Here is a 13969-nt window from a genome sequence, read left to right as displayed (position 1 = left end):
AAGTGATTGACGCCCTTAAACAGCATGTAAAAAATGCCCTTATAGAAATGGATGAGAAGTATAACAGAAAGTTTGAGGAATTGAGTAAATCAGTGAATGATACCCTAGGAAACCAAGGAAAAACAATCAAACAGATAATGGAAACAGTTCAAGACTTGAAAACTGAAATGGAGACAAAGAAGAAAACACAAACAGAGAGCCGGCTGGACATGGAAAATCTAGGTAAACGAATAGAGACTACAGAAACAAGCATAACCAACAGAATACAAGAGATAGAAGAAAGAATCTCAGATTCTGAAGATACCATAGAGAAAATAAACACGCTGATCAAAGAAAACAGCAAGGCCAACAATCTCTCATCACAAAACATTCAGGAAATATGGGACACAATAAAAAGACCAAACCTAAGAATAATAGGAGTAGAAGAAGGGGAAGAAGTGCAGCTCAACGGTCCAGAAAATATATTTAATAAAATTATAGAAGAAAACTTTCCCAACCTAAAGAAAGATATACCTATGAAGGTTCAAGAAGCATACAGAACACCAAATAGGCTGGATCAAAAAAAAAAATCCCCTCGCCATATAATAATCAAAACACAAAGCATATAGAATAAAGAAAGAATATTAAGAGCTGCAAAGGAAAAAGACCAAGTTACTTATAAAGGTAAACCTATCAGACTTACACCTGACTTCTCTATGGAAACCATGAAAGCCAGAAGGTCCTGGATAGATGTATTGCAGAAACTAAGAGACCGTGGATGCAAGCCCAGACTATTATACCCAGCCAAGCTTTCGTTCACTATAAATGGAGAAAACAAAATTTTCCAGGATAAAAACAAACTTAAACAATGTGTAGCCACAAATCCAGCCTTACAGAAAGTAATAGAAGGAAAATCACTAACCAAGGAACCCAACAATGACCACAATAACTCAGACATCTAGAGACCCTTCACCAGCGCAACTCAAAGAAGGGAAACACACTAGCTCTACTACTAAAAAAGTGACCGGAGTTAACAACCACTGGTCATTAATATCACTTAATGTCAATGGACTCAACTCACCTATAAAAAGGCACAGGCTAAGAGATTGGATACGAAAACAGGACCCAACATTCTTCTGTTTACAAGAAACACACCTCAACCACAAAGACAGGCACCTATTCAGAGTGAAGGGCTGGGATAAGGCTTATCAAGCAAATGGACCTAAGAAACAAGCAGGTGTGGCCATACTAATTTCTAACAAAGTTGACTTCAAACTTAAATCAATCAGAAGAGATGGAGAGGGACATTTTCTACTCATAACAGGAACAATTCATCAGAATGAAGTCTCAATCCTGAATATCTATGCCCCTAATATAAAAGCACCCACGTACGTAAAAGAAACTGCTAAAACTCAAGCCAGACATCAAACCGCATACACTAATAGTAGGAGACTTCAACACTCCTCTCTCACCAATGGACAGGTCAATCAGACAGAAACCTAACAGAGAAATAAGAGAATTAATGGAGGTAATGAATCAAATGGACTTAACAGACATCTATAGAATATTCCACCCAAATAGGAGAGAATATACCTTCTTCTCTGCAGCTCATGGAACCTTCTCGAAAATTGACCACATACTCGGTAACAAAGCAAACATCCAGAGTTACAAAAAATATTAGTAACCACCTGTATCTTATCAGATCACCATGGATTAAAGCTAGAAGTCAACAACAATGCTACCCCCAGAAAGCCTACAAACTCATGGAAACTGAACCGTCAACTACTAAACCATACCTGGATTAAGGAAGAAATAAAGAAAGAAATTAAAGTCTTTCTTGAATTCAATGAAAACGAAGACTCAACATACTCAAACCTATGGGACACTATGAAAGCAGTGCTAAGAGGAAAGTTCATAGCATTAAGTGCCCACATAAAGAAAACGGAGAAAGCACACAAGTCCAAATGGATCAAAGACCTCAATATCAATCTGAACACACTGAACCTGATAGAAGAGAAAATGGGAAGTACCCTACAACACATGGGCACAGGAGATCACTTCCTATGTATAACCCCAACAGCACAGACATTAAGGGCAACATTGAATAAATGGGACCTCCTGAAACTGAGAAGCTTCTGTAAAGCAAAGGACACTGTCACTAAGACAAAAAGGCAGCCTACTGACTGGGAGAAGATCTTCACCAACCCCACACAGACAAAGGTCAATATATATAAAGAACTCAAGAAACTAGACGTTAAAATGCTAAATAACCCTATTAAAAATGGGGCACTGATTTGAACAGAGAATTCTCAACAGAAGAAATTCAAATGGCCAAAAGACACTTAAGGTCTTGCTCAACCTCCTTAGCGATCAGAGAAATGCAAATCAAAACAACTTTGAGATATCATCTTACACCTGTCAGAATGGCTAAAATCAAAAACACCAAGGATAGCCTTTGCTGGAGAGGTTGTGGAGAAAGGGGTACTCTCATCCATTGCTGGTGGGAATGCAAACTTGTGCAACCACTTTGGAAATCAGTGTGGCGGTTTCTCAGGAAATTTGGGATCAACCTACCCCTGGACCCAGCAATACCACTCTTGGGAATATACCCAAGAGATGCCCTATCATATGACAAAAGCATTTGTTCAACTATGTTCATAGCAGCATTATTTGTAATAGGCAGAACCTGGAAGCAACCTAGATGTCCTTCAATGAAAGAATGGTTGAAGAAAGTGTGGAATATATATACATTAGAGTACTATTCTGCAGTAAAAAACAATGACTTCTCGAATTTTGCATGCAAATGGATGGAAATAGAAAATACTATCCTGAGTGAAGTAACCCAGACCCAAAAAGAAGATCATGGGATGTACTCACTCATAATTGGTTTCTAGCCGTGGATAGGGGCCACTGAGTCTATAATTTGTGATCCTAAAGAAGCTAAATAAGAGGGTGAGCCCAAGGAAAAACATATAGTTATCCTCCTGGCTGTGGGAAGTAGACAAGATTGTCGGGCAAAAAATTGGAATCTTGGGGGTGGGGTGGGATGGGGGTAAGGGGAGATGGGGAGAGATAAGTGTGAAGGAGAGGATGGGGGGAACTTGGGGAAACGGGATGATTGGAGATAAAGGAAGGTTGGATAGGTGAGCAGGGAAGCACATATCTTAGTTAAGGGAGCCACCTAAGTGTTGGCAAGAGACTTGAACCTGGAGTGGCTACCTGGTGCCAGGGCAATGTCCCCAGTTATTTCCTTGGGCAGCTGAGGATAGGGAACCTGAAATGACCCTATCCTATAGCCATACTGATGAATATCTTGCATATCACCATAGAACCTTCATCTAGTGATGGATGGAGATAGAGACAGAGGCCCACACTGGAGCACCGGACTGAGCTCCCAAGGTCCTAACGAGGAGCAGAAGGAGGGAGAACATGAGCAAGGAAGGCAGGACCGCGAGGGGTGCACCCACCCACTGAGACAGTGGGTCTGATCTATTGGGAGCTCACCAAGGCCAGCTGGACTGTGACTGAAAAAGCATGGGATAAAACCGGACTCTCTGAACATGGCGGACAATGAGAGCTGATGAGAGGCCAAGGACAATGGCATTGGGTTTTGATCCTACTTCATGTTCTGGCTTTGTGAGAGCCTAGACAGTTTGGATGTTCACCTTCCTAGACCTGAATGGAGGGGGGAGGACCTTGGACTTTCCACAGGGCAGGGAACCCTGACTGCTCTTGGGGCTGGAGAGGGAGGAGAAAAGGAGTGGGGGGAGGGGGAGAGGGACGGGAGGAGGGGAGGGAAATGGGAGGCGGGGAGGAGGCGGAAATTTTTTTTTCAATAAAAAAATAAAAAAAGAAAGAAAGAAAGAAAGAAAGAAAGAAAGAAAGAAAGAAAGAAAGAAAGAAAGAAAGAAAGAAAGAAATTGGATCTCTCATAGCAATTGTTCTCCCTAACCTCTGGTTCCTCTGATACTCTTTCCCTGTGAGGTTACAGTTGCCTTTCAGATCTTGTGAAGGGGATTTAGATACTGCCTCATGTCCTATCAATTTGTTTTATTTTCATTGCTCATGATACATGACTTTGTCCATTTAATTAATTTATGATATTTTTTTTCAGTTTCTTTTGAGATTGGGTCTTGTTTATCCTTGACTGTCATGGAACTCACTATGTTGACAAGGCTCCCCTCAAATTCATTGCCAATCCTACTCTGTCTGTGGTTTTGCTGTGATTACAAATGTGCACCACTATACCGTGTGTATTTTTCTTTCTTTCTTTTTTTTTTTTTTTTTTTTTTTCTTTTTTTGGATTTTCGAGACAGGGTTTCTCCGTAGCTTTTGGTTCCTGTCCTGGAACTAACTCTTGTAGACCAGGCTGACCTTGAACTCCCAGAGATCCGCCTGCCTCTGCCTCCCTAGTGCTGGAATTAAAGGCATGCGCCACCACCGCCCGACCGTGTATTTTTAATCAATGGAACATAATGTATAAGAAATCAACTACTAAAGTTTTAAAGGAAAATAATCAATTACCTCCATCACAGGCTACATTTAATTTGAATTAGACTGCCCTGGTTCATCATTCCTTATGCCTCATGAGCAACTGATATTCTCTTTTCATCCTGTGTCACCTATACCATGAAAGTAGAATTCATTTCAATATTGTTCTTTTTGTTTTGTAAAATCACAATGTGACTTAGAGATATATTTCAGGGGAGTAAAAATCATTAAATATCTCCAATATTGGATTTACTTAATTTTAATTAGACTGTCCTGATTTAATTCACCATTCCTAATGACTCAATGACCAACTGATACTCTCTTTTCAGTCAGTATCACCTACAACATGATATTGGTATTCATTTCTGTTTCCTTTTTTTATTTATTTATTAATTAAAAATTTCCACCTCCTCCCATCCTCCCATTTCCCTCCCACTTCCCCCACTCCCATTCCCCCTCGCTCTCCAGTCCGAAGACAAGTCAGGGTGCCCTGCCCTGTGGGAAGTCCAAGGCCCTCCCCCCTCCATCCAGGTCTAGGAAGGTGTGCATCCAAACATATTAGGCTCCCAAAAAGTCAGTCCATGCAGTAGAATCCAAATCTGTCATTATCATTGGCTTCTCAGTCCGCCCTCATTGTCAGCCACGTTCAGAGAGTCTGATATGATCACATGCTCGTTCAGTCCCATTCCAGCTGGCCTTGGTGAGCTCCCATTAGATCAGTCCCACCATCTCCGTGAGTGGATGCACCCCTCGCTGTCCTGACTTCCTTGTTCATGTTCTCCCTCTTCATCTTCCTTGCTCATGTTCTCCGTTCTTCATCTGGGCCTTGGGAGCTCAGTCCAGTGCTCCAATGAGGGTCTCTGTCTCTATCTCCGTACATCACCAGCTAAAGGTTCTTTATCAATGGGTTCTCAATCAGCCCCCCATTTCAGTCACATTCAGAGAGTCCAGTTTGGTTGCATGCTCATTCAGTCCCGGTCCAGCTGGATTTGGTGAGCTCCCATTAGAACAGGCACACTGTCTCAGTGGATAGACCAACCCCTCGCGGTTCAGACTTCCTTGCTCATGTTCTCCCTCCTTCTGCTCTTCAATTGGACCTTGGGAGCTCAGTCTATTGCTCTAATGAGGGACTTTGTCTCTATCTCCATTCATTGCTGGATGAAGACTCTAAGGTGATATTTGAGATAATCAGCAGTGTGTTAGTGGGGCAAGGCCAGTTCAGGCACCCTCTCCTCTGCTGCCCAACGACCTAGCTGGGGACATCCCCATGGACACCTGGGATCCCCTCTAGAGTCAAGTCTCTTGGCAACCCTAAAATGACTCCCTTAATGTAGATAAATTCTTCCCTGCGCCTATATTCGCCCTTCCCCCATCTCCACACTCCCACTCCCCCAAGCTCTTTCCAGTTTTTCCCTTCTCCTAGAACTGAACATTATCTAGAAGAGGAAAGGGAAGCATTATTGCCTAACACATAGGTTCTCTCTCTCTCTCTCTCTCTCTCTCTCTCTCTCTCTCTCTCTCTCTCTCTCTCTTTGTGTGTGTGTGTGTGTAAGTGTTTGCAGAGAATGGGATTATTGTGCAAGTTTAAATCTATTTTGTGTAAAGTAGAAATTACCTAAGGTTCCAAAGACTAACATGGCCTACAGTAAGTTTGCCAAGGCTATGGACCCTAGTGTGGTACTGAGGTGGTTCAGTCTGAGGAGGCTGGGCAGGGATAAAGGTATTTAGTGAACAGTAGGCAGTGTCTTCTCTGTGATCCATAGAACAATTCTGGCTTCCAGTATAAGTTGCCAGGGCTGTGGGGTCTAGTGTGGTGCCCATGAAAGAGACACCCCAATATTCTTACCTTGAAGGTCTTATAGAACAGGTCGCTGGTAACTTAACAGACAATGGCTTTTCTAGCCCAAACATCATCAGTCTTTCCACAATCCACCCCAATTCAACACTGTTAAGTTTATTCCAGAATACCCCACAATTCTGGTATTGAATAAACCACCTTGACAAGGCAAACATGCAGAGAAAGGGATTATTTGGTTTAGACTACCATATCATTGTGCATCATCAAAGGAGGTCGGGACCAGAACTCGCATAGGACAGGAACATGCAGGAAAGAACTAAGGCACAAGTGATGGAGTGATCCTTACTACTGGCTTGCTCAGTCTGCTTTCCTATAGGACCCAGAACCTCCATCCCAGGGAAAACCCTTCCAACAATAGTCTACTCCCTTCCTCATCAATAACTATGCTTGCCCACAGTTAGTTTTTATGGGGGCATTTTCTCAGTGGGGTTCCCTTCTATCACATGATTGTAACCTGTTTCAAACTGGAATAAAATTAACCAGCACATCTGTGTTCCTGCTTGGCACCAATAAGGTAGTAAAATGTTATATAGCACGTGTACATGATTGCATATATATGTATACATACATATAGAGTTATAGATATTTTATAAGGTTAGAATTCAACTGAGGGTCTTATGCATATTAAAAAAGGACTCTAGCACTGATCTCAAGTCTTAGTCCTAATGAATAATTCTGACAACTTTGCAAAAAACAAACAGATACACAAAGACAAGACCACTATGGAAGGAAGTGTGTAATATGAGGTCCTGCTTTTTGGGGTTACTGTCCCACCTGGTCCCCCAGCCATTGAAGTGTTCTTTGTGGAATATGGAGACAACAGATGACAATACAATGTAGTCAACGCTCTTTTTCATAATAGTATTTTAATATTTAGTAGCAATTAAACTGATAACATTACAGTAGGAAATACCTTAAAAACAATAAATACTGGATTACAACTTCCTATGGTATTATTTGACCATAGGAGAAGAAAGGCCAGACAGGGTGACTAAAGGTGCCATTAGGATATTTGTATATGAGGGAACTCTTGACAATATTCAGGAAACTTAAACATCTAGCCTCACAATCAAGGAACACACCAACCCTGTCCAGTGGCTTCTCTATATAGTGATGGATTGTTGGGTTTGTGGTGAGGAGACTGTAATGACTACCCTCCTTCATACAGAAAAGAAGGAATGCACCCTTAGTCTCAACTGCTTTGTTTCTATTCCTTAACCAGGAATTGGTACAGACTCCTACAGCCCAGTCCCAAGGGGCCTTGAAATTCAGTTCCCAGTAATATTTCCCTGAGATGAAGCTCTGTGATCCCCATGAGGCCAAATAGCATTCAGAAGGGTCCACAGATGTATCCTGATGTTGAGGTCTAAAACAGGCTCTTCTCATGACATTAAATAGGTTCCTCACGCAACGGAATATGAATAGATTTTCAAAGAAAAGGTGCACTGTGGAAAGAATAAACATTTTAGTTAAAATGACCATTTGTATTTCTAAGGTGACAGAGGTCCTGTGAATCTTCTTGGTTTTCAAAACCAGGCTTGGATTAAAGGTTAAATTCATCAAAGCCAAGAATTAGTGCAAGAAACAGAGTGGTAGCATGATGAAAAGTTTTGTGAAACATTTTGTAGGTTCTGTAGATGAGGGAGCCTCAGCCTACCTCTGACAGGTGACTTAATTACACCTGGCAAAGGGAAGATGTGTGTACTGCAGTCAGGGCCACAGCAAAGGCTGTCCTCCTTGGTCTACAAAAGAAGATATTCCTAAAATATGGGCAATGGTTGCTTTTATATTGGTGTTGGTCTTTCCATGGAATTAATCATATTTATACTAAAGAAGGAGCTAAATATACTATAGAAGTAAATCCCTGTTACTAATTGACCTCCTTTAACCTCTGGTTCCTCTAATACTCTTTCCGTGTGAGGTTGACATTAACTTTTTGTTGTTGTTGTTTGTTTTTCAAGACAGGGTTTTTCTGTAGCCATGGAGCCTGTCCTGGAACTAGCTCTTGTACACTAACTAGACTGGCCTCGAACTCACAAAAATCTGCCTGCCTCTGCCTCCCGAGTACTGGGATTAAAAGTTTACACCATCACCACCCGGCTGAAATTGACTTTTAGATCTACAAGGGTGATTTAGAAACTGCCTCATGTCCTGTCAACTAGTTTTATATTCATTGCTCATGATACGTGGCTTTACCTGTTTTGTTATTTTATGATTTTTCTTTTTCAGTTCCTTTTGAGATAGGGTATTACTATTTAAACTTGACTGTCATGGAAATCACTATGTTGACAAGACTGTCCTCAAAGTCACTGGCAATCCTCTCTCTCTGTGATACTGATGGGATTACTACCGTGCACGACTATATCTTGTGTATTTTTAATCTATGAATCATAATGTAATATAAGAAATCAATTAATAAAGTGTACAAAGGAACATAATCAAGTATCTCCACCAGTGGGTGCTCTTAATTTGAATTAGACTGTCCTCAATTAATTAATCATTCCTTATGCCTCAATTAAAAACTGATACTCTCTATACAGTTAGTATCACACACAACCTGATATACTGGTATTCATTTTTGTTTCTTTGTTTGTAAGATAACCAAGTAATTAAGAAGATTACAATATGACTAAACAAGACGTATTTCTCAGGTGTGAAAATATTTGTGTTTGCAAAGGTGTGTAAGGGCCCCTCTCCTATGTCCATCACTGCTCACACTCACCTTTGAAGGACTTGAATCTTTCAGTGAGTCCAATCATGGGGAAGGCAGAGAGTTCTGGTTTCAAACTTTGGGGAATGCTCAACTGCATTGACTCACTTCTGCAAGGACAAGAAAATATTGATTTGCCTGATGCTAAAGATATCATCACAGTTGATTAGGAAAAACCTCACTTCAACTTCAGCCAAATGGCTCTTGGGTCAATTCCCTTGCCACACAGCCTGACAACAGGAGTTCAATCCCTGGAACCCATAGTGGAAGGAAAAATCTTTCTCCTGAAAGTTGTTCTCTGACCTCCACACATGTGCACTGCTACTTGTGCATGAACATGAACACACATACACTCCACATGAATATGACAAATAATATTTAAACATCTATAACATGTTATACTCAAAGAATAGAATATTATCTCTATAAAGTATATAGGCACTTTTCTAAGTCTGCTTAACCAATTTTACAGCAATTTCAGGGAATCCTGGCTTGCACCAATGGCTAAACTTACCTTCTGAATATGTCATCCAAACCCTGCAAAGGAAGCAAGATAAATTTAGAATCCTAAATTTTGTTTATAAAATTCATATAAAAGGCAGGCAAATAGCCTATCTAAACTGAAAATTTATATTTAATTAGCAGGATAATGCCAACAAGCAGATTAGCACAATTCTAATTCTTGATGAAATCAGGCTGTGAGAGTAAATTATGAGAATACTGGGGTACTGATTATACATTGGTTGAAACCCCAGCTGTCTGCAAAAGGTAACATTCACTGATCTGAACAAAAGAGCACAGAGGGATACTTTAACTAAGGATACTTCAAATGTATGACCTCTCCCATGCATGCTGCCTCATGCCTTTAATTACAGAATTGCCAGGTTAGATGCCCCAAAATTATTGTGAGCTGTAGGTGATCATGATCCATAGTCTAGAACCCTATCTCAAAATCCCATCCTCCTAAAGATCTCTCAATAGTACAACATTCAAAAAGAAGAAATTAAGTAATATAATTCTTTGAAATTGTGCACAATATCCAAGTAGAGGCTACAGAGTGTAAGAAATGGCAACACTGAATTTCAGCTTTCAGAGAGGCAAGTTACAAAATCAAATATTAGGACATATTTCTTGGAGAATCTACTAACACAATTTTTATTGAAAAAAATCTTGTTCTGGCAAGATTATTACAGAATTTAGTTTCTCCAGATTATTACTGAAAGAGAACCCTCTAAAATAAATGTGGGAAATGTTAAAAAATAATCTTAGTATAACAATCGCCAGTGTAAGTCTAAGACAATAAAACCTTTGTCTGCACTCCTCCCTGCTCACCTGGAGTAGTATCACATATGGCTCCTGGGACATCGCCATGAGGTCCTGAAACATTTCTCTTAGTTGTTTTCTCTTTTGGATCATCATGGCTTCATTTTCTCTGAGTTTCTCTAAAACACGATTGCCTTCATTTTTCATGTGCTCAATGTATTTCTCTTCCTCTTCATAGAGGACTGCACGCCATTTCCTATACTCCATCCTGATCATGTCTTCCCTCATAAGCAGGTAGTCCTGAAGAAAATGGGACGTTGTCAGTGATATTTATAAAATACTGCATTCTCCTCCATTGCATTATTCTAGGCTTAAATCTGACAAAGACTCCTATTGCTGTCCTACATACACAATGATGGACTTGTCAGAAATAGAAATTCCTTGGTTTCATTTGCTTCTTAGGTAAAACAATCTTTCATATTTCCTGCTTAATGAAAATATCTACTGGATACTATGGGGTCTGTAGGCTGAAGATGGACGCCCCAAAGTTACAGAACTTTGGGTGACTGTAAAGGTAGCAAGATGTCTCTGTCAACTCTAGAGTTTTGGAAGTTATTTACAATGCACTTCCTGTTAACTTAAGTAATACTATAGCCATCTGGGATCTTTGATGGACTTGAAGAATAGATAGTTATAATTATAGTTTTCCTTAGTTATGATAAATGTAAAGTAGATATGAATATTGTAACTGTAATTCATGCTTTATACCTATTTTGTTACATATAATTTTACTATGTTAAAGTTAAAACCTTCCTTTTTATTTAGACAGAAAAGGGGAGGTATGTGGGATTCCCCTCTGTATGCTGTGAAAGTGTTTTGTTACCATTGGTTAATAAAGTAGCTTCTTTGGGTCTATGGCAGGGCAGATTAAAGCAAGGTGGGAGTTCCAAGCAGAGAAAAAGGAGAAAGTATCCAGACTCAAAAAGATGCCATGTAGTCACCAAAAGAGAAAGACACGACCCACCAGCCAGAACCTTACCAGTAAAATACGAGCTTTATGGTAATACACAAATAATAGGTATTGGTTAATTTAAGATGTAAGTTAGTTACTAAGAAGCCTGAGCTAATAGGCCAAGCAGTGTTTTAATTAGTATAGTTTCATCATGGTTATTTTGGTTCTGGGTGGCCAGGAAAGAACAAGCAGCCTCCATCAATACTAAAGCAATGAAGCCGTAAATATTTTCACCTATATAGAAAAACAGGGCTGCCTGAAGAAATGGTATTGATTGATAATTTATATGTTCAGGCAAATGTGAAACTCTGCATGCATTAATTAGAATACATGGTGCAGTCCTAGAGTCTAATGCAGTGTGCTGAACTGTGAGCAATTGATTCATTTGTTTCAGACTCTTTTTCCATACAGCCAGGCCATCTTTCCACATGCAGAGCTATATTTCACACTCAGAATTCAAGACCATTAGCCAGTGGTGGTGGCACACGCCTTTAATCCGAGCACTCTGGAGGCAGAGGCAGGCGGATCTCTGTGAGTTCGAGGCCAGCCTGGTCTACAAGAGCTAGTTCCAGGACAGGAACCAAAAAAAAAAATTACGGAGAAACCCTGTTTCAAAAAATCCAAAAGAAGAAGAAGGAGGAGGAGGAGGAGGAGGAGGAGGAGGAGGAGGAGGAGGAGGAGGAGGAGGAGGAGGAGGAGGAGAAGAAGAAGAAGAAGAAGAAGAAGAAGAAGAAGAAGAAGAAGAAGAAGAAGAAGAAGAAGAAGAAGAAGAAGAAGAAGAAGAAGAAGAAGATTCAAGGCCATTATAACATGTTTTCCTAGTAACATATCTCATGCCTTATACCTAAATCTTTTTTTTTTTTTTTTTTTTTTTTTTTTTTTGGTTTTTCGAGACAGGGTTTCTCTGTGGTTTTGGAGCCCGTCCTGGAACTAGCTCTTGTAGACCAGAGAGGCTGGTCTCGAACTCACAGAGATCCGCATGCCTCTGCCTCCCGAGTGCTGGGATTAAAGGCGTGCGCCACCACCGCCCGGCTATACCTAAATCTTGAATGACGATTTGACAAAATAAGTATCTTGAACAGATTTCCAGCATAAATCTCATACTCACTGTAAACAAAATTTTGATTCTGCTCTCTGCCTCTACATTCTCTTGAATTTCTTGGATCTGCTCCCATAAAGATGTCATTTGTTTTAGAAGTCTCTCCTGTAAGAAACAATGAATATCAGCTTTTGATAAACAGTAATGATGGGCAGACTTTCGAACATTTAATAAAATAACTTTATCAAGAAAAGAAGAATCATAATGTTCCTTTTTTAATTTAGGTAACTTTGAATTTTAGATTTAAGACATATAAATAGAATATGGCATATCCCTTAGTTCAGGTAAAGTGATAAATAATTATGAGTAATATCTGGGTAATTTACATAACATTGGGTTTCCCACAAGCTTTTCTATAACTGACTCCACTGGATTCTAATATAATCTCCAGTCATAGACACTTTTTAAAAAATATGAATACACTATTTCACTTTCCAATGACCTAGAAATAATATAAAATAAAATGCAAGTGATCTTTACACCCACGGGTCTCTCAAGCAGTGGTCACATTATAGTCACTCTTTCTTCACTAGCTGCTAATAAAGTGCCACCATTCAGAAAAGAGTGGATTCCTCATAATCAAAACCAGCATCTTCCTGTAGTCTGCTAATCCTCACTCTCCAGGTTTCATGTTCTCTCAGAAGCATCACTTACCATTTCACCCTCAGCAGCTGCTTCAATGGGAGAGTGTCTGTGACTTCTGTGCTCATATGAGTCAGAGCAAAGTTGACAGAGGTAGATCCTGTTCTCCATACAGAAGATCCCCTTGGTCTCCTTGTGGGTCACACACTGTTGCTCCTCAGAGCTCAGGTATTTCATGAGGCTGGCTTGTCTGGCAATGGACACCAGCTTCTTCAGAACAATGTTGGTTCTGAAGTCCTTCTGCAGGGATGGTTCCCTACACATAGGGCATTGGACAGGGAGCAGGCTGTCTTCCCAGGAAAGATGGAGGCAGGCTCGACAGAAGCTGTGGCCACAGCTTATGGTGACTGGGTCTGTAAGGTAGCTCATGCAGATGAAGCAGTTGAGTTCTTCAGCGAAGGCTTGTGAGAAGCGTGACTCCATTTTGCTGAAGGAAGAAAATAAGAATTACTATTATTAGACCAAGAGAAGGAAACAACTTCACAAAATTTGATTCAAGTTGTAATTCTGTTATGTCTAAAACAAAACACTCTTCAGTTTTTGGTGATCAAAAATAAAAATAAGCATAGGATTGCAGTTACTAATTTTTTCTATTTCACTCTTCTTCACATGAATAGAGATTGATATGTTCAATTTCTGTGCCCTACAATCTGCATCTTTTTCAGAGACTTTTGAAACCGCTTTGACTTCAAAATTTCTGTCAAAATATATGTTACTTTGGAGAAGAAATTTTGTTTTGCTTTTTTTGTTGTTGTTGTTGTTTTTTTGTTTTTTGGTTTTTGGTTTTTTGAGACAGGGTTTCTCTGTGGTTTTGGAGCCTGTCCTGGAACTAGCTCTTGTAGACCAGGCTGGTCTCAAACTCACAGAGATCGGCCTGCCTCTGCCTCCCAAGTGCTGGGATTAAAGGCATGCACC

At 40.1% G+C, this 13969-nt stretch overlaps 1 protein-coding gene across 1 annotated transcript; it reads right to left on the bottom strand.

The window, feature by feature from the left end:
* Positions 1-9033: 9033 nt before the first annotated feature.
* LOC130873551 (tripartite motif-containing protein 43-like) lies at positions 9034-13477 on the bottom strand. The gene is made up of 5 exons (XM_057768392.1): positions 13067-13477; positions 12422-12517; positions 10371-10601; positions 9553-9575; positions 9034-9148 (listed from the first exon to the last, which is right to left on the bottom strand). The coding sequence occupies exons 1-5, from the start codon at positions 13475-13477 to the stop codon at positions 9034-9036; spliced, it is 876 nt and encodes a 291-aa protein (XP_057624375.1).
* Between the last annotated feature and the right edge of the window lie 492 nt (positions 13478-13969).

Source organism: Chionomys nivalis, chromosome 4 (genome assembly GCF_950005125.1).
Source record: "Chionomys nivalis chromosome 4, mChiNiv1.1, whole genome shotgun sequence".
NCBI lineage: Eukaryota > Metazoa > Chordata > Mammalia > Rodentia > Cricetidae > Chionomys > Chionomys nivalis.
The sequence above is the reverse complement of the archived record's forward strand: the minus strand, read 5'-3'. Positions and strand labels throughout refer to the sequence as shown.

What these genes read in the sequence shown, in the direction of transcription:
- LOC130873551 (XM_057768392.1), bottom strand. Translation starts at nt 13,477, where the DNA reads ATGGAGTCACGCTTCTCACAAGCCTTCGCTGAAGAACTCAACTGCTTC. An exon ending in CAGCTGCTGAGGGTGAAATG is followed by an intron (nt 12,518 to 13,066) that starts GTAAGTGATGCT and finishes TGTTTCTTACAG; the next exon opens with GAGAGACTTCTAAAACAAAT. An exon ending in CATATGTGATACTACTCCAG is followed by an intron (nt 9,576 to 10,370) that starts GTGAGCAGGGAG and finishes CTTCCTTTGCAG; the next exon opens with GGTTTGGATGACATATTCAG.